Source organism: Corvus moneduloides, chromosome 10 (genome assembly GCF_009650955.1).
Source record: "Corvus moneduloides isolate bCorMon1 chromosome 10, bCorMon1.pri, whole genome shotgun sequence".
NCBI lineage: Eukaryota > Metazoa > Chordata > Aves > Passeriformes > Corvidae > Corvus > Corvus moneduloides.
The window spans coordinates 9,181,967-9,194,486 of record NC_045485.1 but is presented as its reverse complement, the minus strand read 5'-3'; the positions used below and the strand labels follow the sequence as shown (position 1 = coordinate 9,194,486).

The window sequence follows — 12,520 nt, the reverse complement described above, 5'->3', positions numbered from 1 at the left end:
ATAATGGACTTTTTTGGTCCAAATAGCAGATTGACTGGAATTGTACTCTATTTGCTGAACAACTGGAGTTAAGCTCTTGCCTTACTGCTGTTAAAGATCTCATGCTGTGACATTGACCACGTTTGTATTCAGTGTGAAGTCCTCTTTGGTCAATAAGCTAGTACAAGTTAAATAATTTGGAGTAATTACAGAATCACAAACATAATTTTTTTAATGGATTTACTGGCCTTCATGTTGGGGGAGTTGGTTTGTTTTATTTCAGTAGGTAAAAGACCACATATCAAAAAATAGAGTGCTGGCTAAAATGCCTTCAGTGACACTGAATGATTTGTGTGTCTTATCATGCCAAAAGGCAGATGGACAGATTATTTTGAAGATGTACTGTCTTTGCTGTGAGAGATCCTGGACTCCTTGATCTGTTTGTGAAGGACAAATACAAATCAATTGCTGCTATGTGCATCTAGGCATATTCAAGAATAGGTAATGATTAGATTAATCTACCAAAGGTAGTGGTGAATTTTCAGGAAGGTTAGAAGATGGAATCCAGAGCTTTTAGGGGAGTGGCTGTTGTATTTTAGCCAAATATTATAGTTCAGCACAGGAGGTGCTGGATGGTCCAAAGTAATGGATAATGCAATGTTATCTGCTGCCCTTAAAATCAATACATTTCTGATCCTTCAAACAGTGGCAGAGAAAACTGGCTTATAAGCTTTCCTTGTTCTAGTGGGTTGACCAGTATATTAAAGGCCAAAATATTTTTTCTTTGAGGAAGGGTTGCCTGCTTCAGTTACCACTCCTGGAGGGACAGGAGAGCCATTTCGTAAGTATTTTTTGTGCACAGAAGAGCAATGCCTTGACTTTGTTTTGAAGCTTGCAAGTGCTGTTCGAACATCCAACAAGCCTTTTCTGTTTCACCTAAATTTCAGGAGATGGAAACCTGCAAAATTCCTACAAGTGTAAATTGAACTTCATTGGTTATCTTTTAGATTCAGAGCAGAATAATAAACAAGCTTGGGGATCTCAGGACTACATAGCCTTCTGTGTGCTGTTTGACAGTTCCTAATTATTTCAAGTGGGTGTTCAGCTGAGGCCTCTGCTTGACTAATTGTTTGCCTCCCACAGATTTTTTTTTTCCTTGTACCAAAATAAGACCCACAGAAACAGAAAAAAAAAAAAATCCACAATAAAATATATTTATAGTATAATAGTAAAAATAGAACAAAATTTTCTTTCAAAATGCTTACTTAAACTTAGGGGCACTGATGTTTGTTTGTTAAACTTCTGTAATGGAATATGGGGTTTATAGTTACAATTTTAATCTTTATTAGGTAGAACTATCTAGTGTGAAGACCTAATACAAATGGGCAGACTCCCTCCTTTTCTTTGACTTGAAAGTACTTAAGACAAATTGTCAATAATACATGCTTTGATTGCAAATTCAAGTATAAGCAGTGGTTTAAAAGAGGACTATTTTCAGAGATTTGCAGTTCCACCTTTGTCACTAGGATGTTCTCTTGAGTTAAACATAATTCTCTTCATTCAAAAGCGACCAAGACTGAAGTTTCTTATTCTTAAATATGTGTTCATTCAAAAGGTTTGGAAAAGCTGCCAGTATCACAAAATTATAAAGCACCTGTGAAAGGTCAGACCTGGCTGCTTTTCAAAGAAACAATTTTCAAGAACTTTATAAAATAAGGAATGATTTGTTCTTATTTTCTGATGTTGAGTCTGAATGACCTATACGTTTATAATGATATGCTTATATCAGAAGTAATTTATACATTTTTATTCAAGCAAATCTAATATAACTGACATTAAAAATATTTTACCTAAAAAAAGCACCAAACACTGTATAACCTCGGTCACCAGGCATTGTAGATTGATATGCTTGTGTTCTACCAGGAGAAGTATATGCAATTATCATTTGTTTGTAAGTAAAGCATGACCCAATCCTTCTCTTATTTTGTAGGCCATCTCAATTACCCACCAGTTTCAGGAAATGCACCTATTGCCCAACAGGCCACACTGTGACATCAGTGAAAGTAAAACATTTAACATCCTCTTGAATTCCGGTCTTACTCTGTTGAATTCCTGCTTCAGCCTAGTGATTTTACATCTTAAACTAAACCGTATCTGTTTTACTACCACGCTTGTTTTCCAGCTTTGTTTCACCCATTGGCTCCTGTATGATTTAAGTCAAAACAAACACCTTTCCAAACCACCTTTATTTCTTTCCTGTTTAATTTTGCCACTTTTAAAATAAAAATCAATTCAAATGCATCTTTTTTAGAAAGGCATTTGTTTTGTACAGTGGGGTTTGTGCATTATGATGCTTAATGACTAGAATACTTGCTGTTTGAGGTTATGGCAGGATTTTATGGTTCATGCAGAACCTCTTCCACAAGACACTCTCAAGTTTGCCTTATGTTTTTAAAATTGTGTATTGCCTTGTCTCTTGTGATTACTCTCTGGTAAAAGTCTGTTGGTTTCAGTTCTGTTGCAGGTGCAGTGTGAGGTTTTGCAACCTTTTGCACAATAAAAATTCGTCTTGATTATTTTGAGACATTCCAGTTTCCCTGATTGAATTTCAAGTTTACATAGTTCCACTGGATTTTGTAGGATATAGCATGAGCTATCGTCCTTTTCACATGTTTAGGCTGCAGTAATTGGTGCCAAAGTAGACGTAATACACTCTGTAAATTCTGGCACTGTCTGCAACAAGCAGTGAGGCACCGAAGCAGTAAAGTCATGTGCTAAGTAGCGTCTTTCCTAAGTCAAGTGAGGTACTAAGATGTGTTGAAGTAGTGAAGTACATTTGGACATATCTGCAATTCAGCCTCACAGCAGTAGTGTAGGTAAATATACCTATAATAGGGTTTGTTCAGCTGCTCTATGGAATGGGAGCAATGGAGGTGGAGTTGTTTGGGCTTTTCTTCAAGCAGTGTGAGTGTGTGTATTCTTAGAATATCTAATGGAAACTGGGTTAAACTGGATTCTGTGGTGTCTCTTCTTTACTACTTATGCTTGTTAAATTTAAAGCAATTTCAGCTATGCGAGCTCAGCAGTCACACCCCTGGCTGCATTACAGGCGTATGAGTAGTGCCAGTTACACACTGTCAGAAGTGAACAATTGCTCCTGCAAATACAGCTGTGGATTTTTCAGAGGGCAGAGCATTCCCTTCTCATCTCTGCTGTGCGCAAAGCTGGTGTCTTTTTTTTTAGGCCAGCACTGACAGGTTGGATATGTGAGTTTTAATGAGATGACTCTCATTGTCCATGGCTTACACACAAGGTAATAGGGAGAAGTATTATTTTTATTTCCAGAAGTAGGATCAAAGACACTTACTATATACTCAAGGGTATACTGAAGGCTGCTGCATCTTCCAGGCAGTGCATCCATGCAGAGATGGGTAAAATGTGGCTATTGGTACCTTACAGTAAGTGACTTCAGATCAGAATTATTTTGCAGTGTAAGCAGGATTGTAATTTATGATAATTGCTGTCTGAAGCTCCATCCTTGTCTCCTGAAAGTTACTCTTACCTTTACGCACCCACTGCTTCTCTCCGTGGGAAGTGATTTCTGTTCAGTAGTGTGTAGCCTTGTCAGTCAAACCTGTTCCCAAATGGGGCTTTCTGTGATTCTTTTTTTAGATTGGGAGAGCTTCCCGCAAATGTGATCTGTTACCAAGGATGAGCAAATCAGCAGGATTAGAAGTGTTAATGTTGCTGCTCTGGTTTGGGTATTGTAGAGAGGTCTGGCTTACTACAGAGGCTGCTGATAAACTGAGAGGAGTTACTATTTCACAATGGCACTGTTTAGCACTGCCACAACAGAAGCTATGTAGATGAGTCATGGCTGTGGCTTTAATCCTTTTAGATACCCTGCTGCCTGTGCTTCAGAGGGCTGAATATTTTTTTGAAATAATAATTCTATTCTTTTTTCTTCAAGTTATATAGTATTAGACGCTACTTTTTAATTTGCTTTTTCATTTCTTTGAAAATGTATTTTAAGTTTGTCTTACTTGAGAATCACATTTACATCTGTTCTTGATGCAAGTCTGTAAATAAGGAAGTAAAATAAACAACCCTGTTTTTAAATAACAGAAAACCAAAAGTAACCTATTCCAAAGACCTAGCCCACCACAAGTCACTGAACTGACTTCATGAGACCAATTAGTAAATGTTCTGCTCTGAGACAGAGCTGAGCGTGCTTCAGAAACCACAGAATAGGCATATCTGACCTGTTCCCGTCTTGTTTTTTCATTTAAATTAAGTGCTGCCTGTCTGAAGGCAGAGAGTGGGAAATCACTCATTAATTGCAGAACCCAGTGTTTTGCTTTCCTCTGGTCACCAAGTGGGAATCTGGCATATAGTTAGTATGTGAAGAATTTTGCCATGTGAATTCAGCTGCTAAATTGTGTGCTGTCTGTTCCTTCTTATTTTTTGAAATTGTGGAATTTATGTAAACACAGAGTTTTGAAATACTTTTTCCACTGTCTGAAGCATATTATTTTTTCTTTTAATGGTTTCATTTTCCGGGTGTTTGAGTAGCTTTACTCTTAATTCTGAATGTGATAAAGCACTTAAGATAGTGATACAACCAGGGGAGAAGCTAATCTTTATACTTAATTAAGTAAATTGACCATCATCCTTTATAGAATTCGATTTTTTTTTTTAGTATTATTGTTTTGTTACAGCTATGTACATTTTTATAAAACCTCATCCCAGCCAGATTTGTGAGTGGGTACAAAACATGCATCTTTTTCTGATGTCATTGTCCTGATGCTTAAATGGTAGCAGAGCAGTATTTTTAGTAATTGCCCAAACTACGATATTAGAGGAATGGATTATGCCCTGACAGAAATTAACAAAAATAATGATTGCTTATCTCAGAAAGGGGTTGTAAAAACTCAGTTTTTCTGTTCTTAATATTGTTATAAGTGGTCTGACCTAGTTGTGGCTATTAATCAAATACATGCATTTTCTTCCTGCTAGTGACTTTGTTAATAGCCTTCCTTTTTTTGGAGTTGATTTGGGAGAGAGGAAAGGAGAGACAAATTTTTGGAGCATTTGTTTGGGTAGCAGTAAGAGACTCAGGGTCTGCTTAGCACTCTCAGTCAATTTTGTATGATGGATTTTGGGCTATGCAGTCTTTAAATGCTGATCTGAGGATCAGCATTGGTTTTTATAGGTAGGTGGATAAAAAATGGGTAGTTGAGAAACTTGATCCTTCCTATAGGCGGAGATTGTATAGGGAGATAGAATTTAAACTTACATTGAAACGTAAAAATACTTTTTTCTCTTCCTCTTCTGTTTTTTTTTTTGAGGGGGGGGAGTGTGTATGGGCAAGATTATAATGAAACATAAGGTTTTGAAATACTGCTCAAGTTGAATGAAAGTGAGTTTGGGGAGGGTGGAAGGAAGGATGTCTACAGAAGTCCTTATGTACAATTTTGCAGTACTAATCCATAAAGATTTTGATCGTAACTCTTCTTATTTTAGCTCTATATTTGCTGCTCTTTATCTAATGATGCTATTTCAGGAAATTTCACTGAATATTGACTATTTTTTGCCTAAAAGGAGTGGTAGGAAGACTGAGGGTGAGGGAAATTAAATGATTTTTCTTAAAGATCAGAAAGAGATGGATGGAAGAGTTTGAGTAGGTAAGTAAAACCTCCTGCAGATAGTGCTATGGATTTAGTCAGTAGTTGGAGATTCCTCTGCACCCAGACTAAAAAGTGGGAAGGCTGTAGATCTGTTCTGGCATGCTTTAGTCATAAATGCTGGGCTTATGCTCCTAAGCCAAGTAGAACTTCCAGTGTAAATGAAGTTTTGGAAAATGGGACTGATTTTGAATTTTGAGGGTATACATAGTTTCTTTCTGTTAAGACAGGGAAAAAATATATTTGGTCATAGTTCCACAACAGAGAAATAATTGATCTCTTGTGCTTTTCAATAGCATAGATGCAGTGAATTCCCAATTTTATTGCTGTTTATGCCCTTGTTCTAGGACCGAGTATATGTGCAACAAAACAATGTGGAGAATGTCTACAACTTGGGCCTGATAATTTTTCGAGATCAAGTTGTACGTTACGGCTGCATCAGGGATCACCTGAGGCAAACTCTGCTGGATATGATTGCAAGAGAGAGGAAAGGAGAAGTTGTAGACAGGTAAGATGTTTGTAAGTGAATGTCTTTGGTTGTAAATAATACCTGTCAGTTTTTAAAGAGTGACTCAGAAACATACACAAATAATTCATTACTTAAGACCACATTTGTGATCACAACTAAAATTTCTCTGTATTCTGGAGTAACATATTTCTTTGTATATTATATTTCAGCATAATGGTAAACAGGGAATCTTGATAATCTATTTTTTTCAATATTTATCTCACGGTTTCTTATTAAAACTTTCATCAAATGTCTCCATTATCACGCTGTGCCAGAGCTTTTGATCACAAAGCAGAGTTTTGACAATTTTCCGCCTCTTGCTACCTTGTATTTCCCCTGTACTTAGAGGTTGTTTAATTTTCTTGTACCTTTTCGTTTATTTATGATGTTTCCTCTTTTAATTCCAATTCCTCTTCCTCATGTTTTGATCGGTTTGTTTTTCAGCAGTTTAGTTGCATCTCTAAGTTTTAAGTCTGTTTCTCAGCTTCATTGGTTGGTTTAATAGAAGTGGAAGTTTTGTACCACCCACTGCAGATACTGCAGCTGAAGGAGCTGCAGATTTGCAAGTATTCCTGTGCTTCTCCAGTTTCAGAACAGCTGTTGCATGTAGGGATATGTAAACTCCTTGCTACCCTGGCTGCAGTTCTCTGACTAAGATTACCTAACATGCAATTTAGGAAAAGAAAAGTACTCCCCAGCTACAGCTGTGTATTGTCCCCTGCTGCCAGAAAGTGGAATCTTTTTCTAGATGCAGTTATTTTGTTTTCATTAACTTGCTGATATATTTGAATTTTGGTGGTGTTTATTTTGTGTTCAGTTGGGGGTTTTAAAATTTTTTTTTAGATTTTTGTATGGTTGGCTTTTTTTAAACAGCCAACCATCCAAAAGCTTCAAACTTTGCATAGCAACTTCCATGTGTGCAATTGTTTTGAATTGCTCAATTCTGACCTATGTGTGCAGTTTTCTTTGAAGTAGTATTTTGGGTTAATTTCTTATATGTTATAATATATTCTTCATCATTTTATGACTTAGTAGAACTTGAGACCTGTGTCCTTGTCATTGCATTTAAAATACTTAATAAATATTGTCAGCTATTTAGTTTTGAACAAAACCAAACAATTTTGCTGCTGTAGTGTTCTTGAAAATGTCATGTACTGAACAGATTAGAATGGACTTTCTATTACTACTTTTTATTAAAGCTAATATTGTGTTATGAGTTGTTATTCTGCTGTGTACTCTGTCTTACAAGCACGTAGATTTCTCAAGTTGTTAACAACTTACTTTTTGGCAGAGGCGCAATAAGAAATGCTTGCCAGATGTTAATGATTCTAGGTCTTGAAGGAAGGTCAGTCTATGAAGAAGACTTTGAGGCTCCATTTTTGGAGATGTCTGCAGAATTTTTTCAGGTACAGCAGTATTCTAATACCGTATTTGGAATGTTATTATTACTGTCTGGAATTGTCAGATTTGGTGGTACTTAACATACTTGTTGCTTTTTTGAAGAGTATGTCCATCTCCATTAAATGAAATAAGAAAAATAGTCACTAATTTTGCAGGAAAAAGTAACACAGATTTTACAGAATTAGTGTAATTTGAATGTAGTTTTGAGCCATGGGTGCCAATAACATATAAAGTAATCATCATGCTAATCTTGTGCCTGCTTTAGGCTATTTCATGTAACTTAGTCTACCTCTGCTTTGCCCCCAGTCTTTTTGAAATGCCAGTAGCATGAAAGGCTCAAACTGAGGCTGGGAAACCTGTCAAACTGCTTTTGAGGAAACTTTGTTTCCTTCATAGTTCCTACATTTGTGAGTTATTTTTTGTAATAAAATAAACCAAGTCAAGGAATTAAGCATATCCAAGTGGCTCTGCAATTGTTGATCAGCCACCAAATAATACATTGCAAATATTTTGTGAGGTTTTTGTTTTGTAAGATACTTGGAGGAGGAAAGCCAATTGGTGCTTGTTGAGTGTAATCATGATCTTCTATTGCTGGAAATTGATAGAAATTTTAAAATCATGTTAAAATATACCTAGATAAGGTAATTTGTGAGTCTCACAGTTCTTATGCAGGATCAGCTGTCATATGCTCTGATCCTCCAAACTTCCTTGCAAAGCAGAAGTATATGTTGCACAGCCATTTAAATGTCATTGTGTTCTGTTTTTCATAAGTGCTTATATAAAATTAAGAAAAATAATTACTTTCTTTTAAGTTCTATTACTTAGCTCTGCCTAAAAAATAAGACATCTTTTCTCCAAAGACTCTGCTGACCAATATGAATAAAAACAGTTTGACATGAAATAATGTGCTCAGCATTGTCAGTAAAGAAAATGAGAACAGCCATAAACTGATGTTTGGAAGGAATTTTTGATCCTTCCCTTTCCCCATCTTTGTTTTCTTTGAACCTGTGGCTAACACCCTCGTCAGTAACTAGAAACCAGCTTGGCTTGGGTTGCCTTAGTATGAAAAATACCTTGTTTATATTGCATGTACCCCCTTATGTAACACATTTAGCATAATAGAACCTTTATTTTGTGTTAAGTGTGTATGTAAGTCTTGGATGTGTTGGACATGCTGTGTTTGATTTGAACTTGCTTGTAAATGCTGATCTGACATGTTTTCTTTTTACCCTTTACAAAAATGTCTAAAGTATTAATTTTTGTTAATCACAGATGGAAAGTCAGAAATTTTTAGCTGAAAACAGTGCTTCTGTATATATAAAGAAAGTAGAAGCTAGAATTAATGAAGAAATAGAGCGGGTGATGCATTGTCTGGATAAATCAACAGAAGAACCCATTGTGAAAGTTGTTGAGAGGGAGCTTATTTCCAAGCATATGAAAACTATAGTGGAAATGGAGAACTCTGGGCTAGTTCATATGCTGAAAAATGGGAAGACAGAAGGTAAGACTGCATCACTGGTGAAACACAAATGCTTCTGATACTGTTTATTATTTTTAAACATGGGATAAGTCAAGCTTAACATTTGTGTTCCTGTGCAATTGTGGAAACACTTAGTGACTCTGTTTTGCAAACATCTGAGAATACTCAGTGACTATTAGATGGCTCTTAAAACAGAGCCCATACACTTAACTTGTTTCTATTTAGTACCAGATACAGGTACTTTTTTGGTAAACCAAGTATCTCATGAGAAAAGCACAAATCTGTTGTAGTGGTTTTTGTCACCAGTTGTCCATGAGCCATTTTATTACTTCCATTCCTCTAATATGTATTTGTAAAAATGCATCACATTTTTTGGCCCACAGGCAATTATTTAAGAAATACTTGTGTAAAAGACTTAAACAGAAGTATTGCAGGACCAATTCTTGGGGAGGGAGCATTGTTGCAGAAAGGAGTTGGCCGTTTCTAAGGAAGTGGTTGAAACAGAAGGGCTTGGCTTCATTTGCTTTTCCCTGATAGACGTTAATGTGGGAGAGAGTGACTGAATGAAAGCTATTATGGAAATAGAGCATAAGTTTCTAAAGCAGCATAACAAAGAGAGTGATTGTAGTATCTATATTTAGAAATGAGTGCTCACAGTAAAGCCATGAGAATGGGGAGCAGCCTTGCTGCGTAGATTAATGGCCTTTGTTCATTAAAGCAGCTTCACAATTACTAGGTGATATTCAGAGCACAAAGTGAGCACATTTCCTAGCTGTAAAAAAAGAATTATTGTGTTGAGAAAGAGATTTTACCATACTTAATCGCTTTTTCTTTAATATCCAGTTTAGATAACCTTCAGGCTGAGAGTGCAAGGATATTGAAGGTTATTAATAAAATACAGGAATTTGTTTAACTTTTATAGGCCTTGGTTTGATTCAGGTAAATAGTAGAGTGTAAATGCTGCTTTGTGAAGATGAGATTTTGCATAAACGTACAAGAATGGATTGTTCTTTTGGAAAGCAATGTTTAGCCTAAGCCACTTCTCAGTATTTTAGGTGGATGAAACATAGTGTAAAAGTATATGACTGGCTTTAAGACAAATATACATTATACTCCAAATTTTTACCAGGTTTTGCTTTTAATGCAAAAACAAGCTTCTCATTAGTCCTGTCCTATTTGGTTTAACTTAGTTAAAAGAACAAAAACAAAAAAAACCAACCCAAAAATAAACAAGAAAAAAAAAGCCACCAAACTTTTGATACAGTGCTTGATTTTGGGAATGATAATCTTTGGAGCTACCTTCTTAAATACCACTGGAAAACATAATATTGCTGAAGTTCTAATAGGTTCACTATCCTGAAGCATTAGCATCATCTTTTGCTTGCCTGGAGGTCAGCAATGACAGATTCCCTGCTACAGACAACCTAGAATAATTGAATACAGTCTTTGTTTTTCATTTTGAGGCTGCTGCAGTCAGCATGTTGTCAAGGCTGAAGGAAAGATGAGATTAGAAGAATCTTATGCTTGAGCTGTTACAGGATGCTTTCTGTGGCTCAAGTGGCTGAACTTCTATCAGCTTTAGCTCTGAGATGAATGAGTTACAGAAGTGTAACACACAGAGGTGTCCTGCATAATGTCTCATTCTTGTTTGCAGACCTTGCTTGTATGTACAAGTTGTTCAGCCGTGTGCCAAATGGTCTGAAGACAATGTGTGAGTGCATGAGCTCATACCTGAGAGAGCAAGGTAAAGCACTGGTTTCTGAAGAGGGAGAAGGAAAGAATCCAGTTGACTACATTCAGGTAGTTAAAGTATTTAACGTCCTTCTCTTCCCCACATTCCCTGTATTAGCAGTTCACCACCTACACAATTTATAAGGTATAGCTTAGTATTGATTCAAAAGGGGTTGTTATTAATAAGCTAAATTTAAACATTTTTTTAATGTACATTCCCTGAACCTTCAGATATGTTTAGAACTCTTACTTAGTATGTGCTTTCCAAGCAACTTAAGTTTTTGTGCTTTTAGTAGTTGCTTGTAATAAACAACATATTCAGCCTAATTATCTAACTGCTGGGAACTTCTTGGATTTCCCTAAATGCTGTGTCTCCAGAGTGAGTTGTACATCTGCTGGCAAATAGCTTTATAGTGTCCACTTTGTTTAATTTTATGTAACATTAGCTATCAGTGTTTATTGAGGCAAAAATCACATGGCAATATTTCATGGCAAGCTTAACTGTGACTGAGAGATGAGTGTTTATCAGTCATAACAAATTACTCATTCCATTCTCTGTCTGCCTGAGAAACAGAACAGGTCTGCATGTTTAAAGATATGAGTGTTCTTTCTTGTTCTCTCTCTCACTAAGTGATGTGTACCATTAATTTATAAAGATCACAAAATATGCTTCAGAACTTTTTGTCATCTTTTCCATTGTCTTTGAGAAGATGGTTTGAAATTTGCATATAAAGCCTTTAGAGTTCATTGAACCTTAAAGCTGTGTTTCTATAGCTGGAAGATGTTTTGTATTTAATGTGAAGGTGTGTATTCATTAAACATTGAGGTTTTTAAAAATGTGTGGTTCAAGTCCTTGTGTCTGTTCTTAGTGAGAAACATGTAATATTGTATGTCTGTCAGTCTCTGGTGTTCTGTTTGAAAACAGTAACTGCACTAGAACTGGTTACTATTTGAAGAAGCCATTTGAGTATAAAAACATTTTTGATTGGATTATTAATTTTCTGGCAATGCTGAAGAAAACTTCTTACCAGGCTTGAACAAGAATCACCTCTTCAAGGCCTGGTAAAAGGAAGAGAGAATGCCCTTGAAAAAATTATTAGGTGTAATGATTAAGGACTCTTACATTTGTGGTGGTGTGATTTAGGAAAAAAAAAAGGGGGGCGGGGAGGGGTGCAAATGATGTGGAAAATAAGTATCTGGATTACTTTGAAGTAATTTTCACTCCTCATGGGCCTAAAGAGGTATCATAAAAAATTCAACTGAGAAAGATAGATATAGAAACTTAATTATAACGCTGTTATCAAGGTTTCCTGTCACAAAGGCGAAGAGGCTGAGGAAGACTTGCAGCCATACCCATGTGCTTTGGCAGAGCTCAGCCCCTCAGTATGGACCCCAGCATCTCACGAAGATGTCCCAGGGCAGGGATTGACACTCAGTTACTGAAAAACCCCCAAAAAGGTTTATCCACCACTTCCACTGAGGTGATGGAAGCAGAGAGAAATACCTATGAATTGAGAAACCACCTTGCTCTTCTCATCTCAGCCATGTTCACATGAATCTGTCATGGACAATAGCACTAAGGAGACAGACATAGAAGCTGCATTAAACCATCAAGAAAAACAGCTCCGTCATAGCTCAGCACTGCTTCCACAACATGACATCACCCTGAGCATAATTGGTGAGATGATTGCACAAGCATTGCCAGGGGATTAGATTAAAAACTTTGTATGAATAGTT

At 36.4% G+C, this 12,520-nt stretch overlaps 1 protein-coding gene across 1 annotated transcript in view; it reads left to right on the top strand.

The window, feature by feature from the left end:
• CUL3 (cullin 3) overlaps positions 1–12,520 on the top strand; it is a 56,209-nt gene that overhangs the window by 27,011 nt on the left and 16,678 nt on the right. Inside the window, exons 4-7 of the mRNA XM_032119457.1 lie at positions 6,011–6,171; positions 7,463–7,577; positions 8,845–9,073; positions 10,707–10,852. Of these exons, the coding sequence (XP_031975348.1) occupies positions 6,011–6,171; positions 7,463–7,577; positions 8,845–9,073; positions 10,707–10,852 (651 nt within the window). The remainder of the gene's footprint in view (positions 1–6,010; positions 6,172–7,462; positions 7,578–8,844; positions 9,074–10,706; positions 10,853–12,520) is intronic.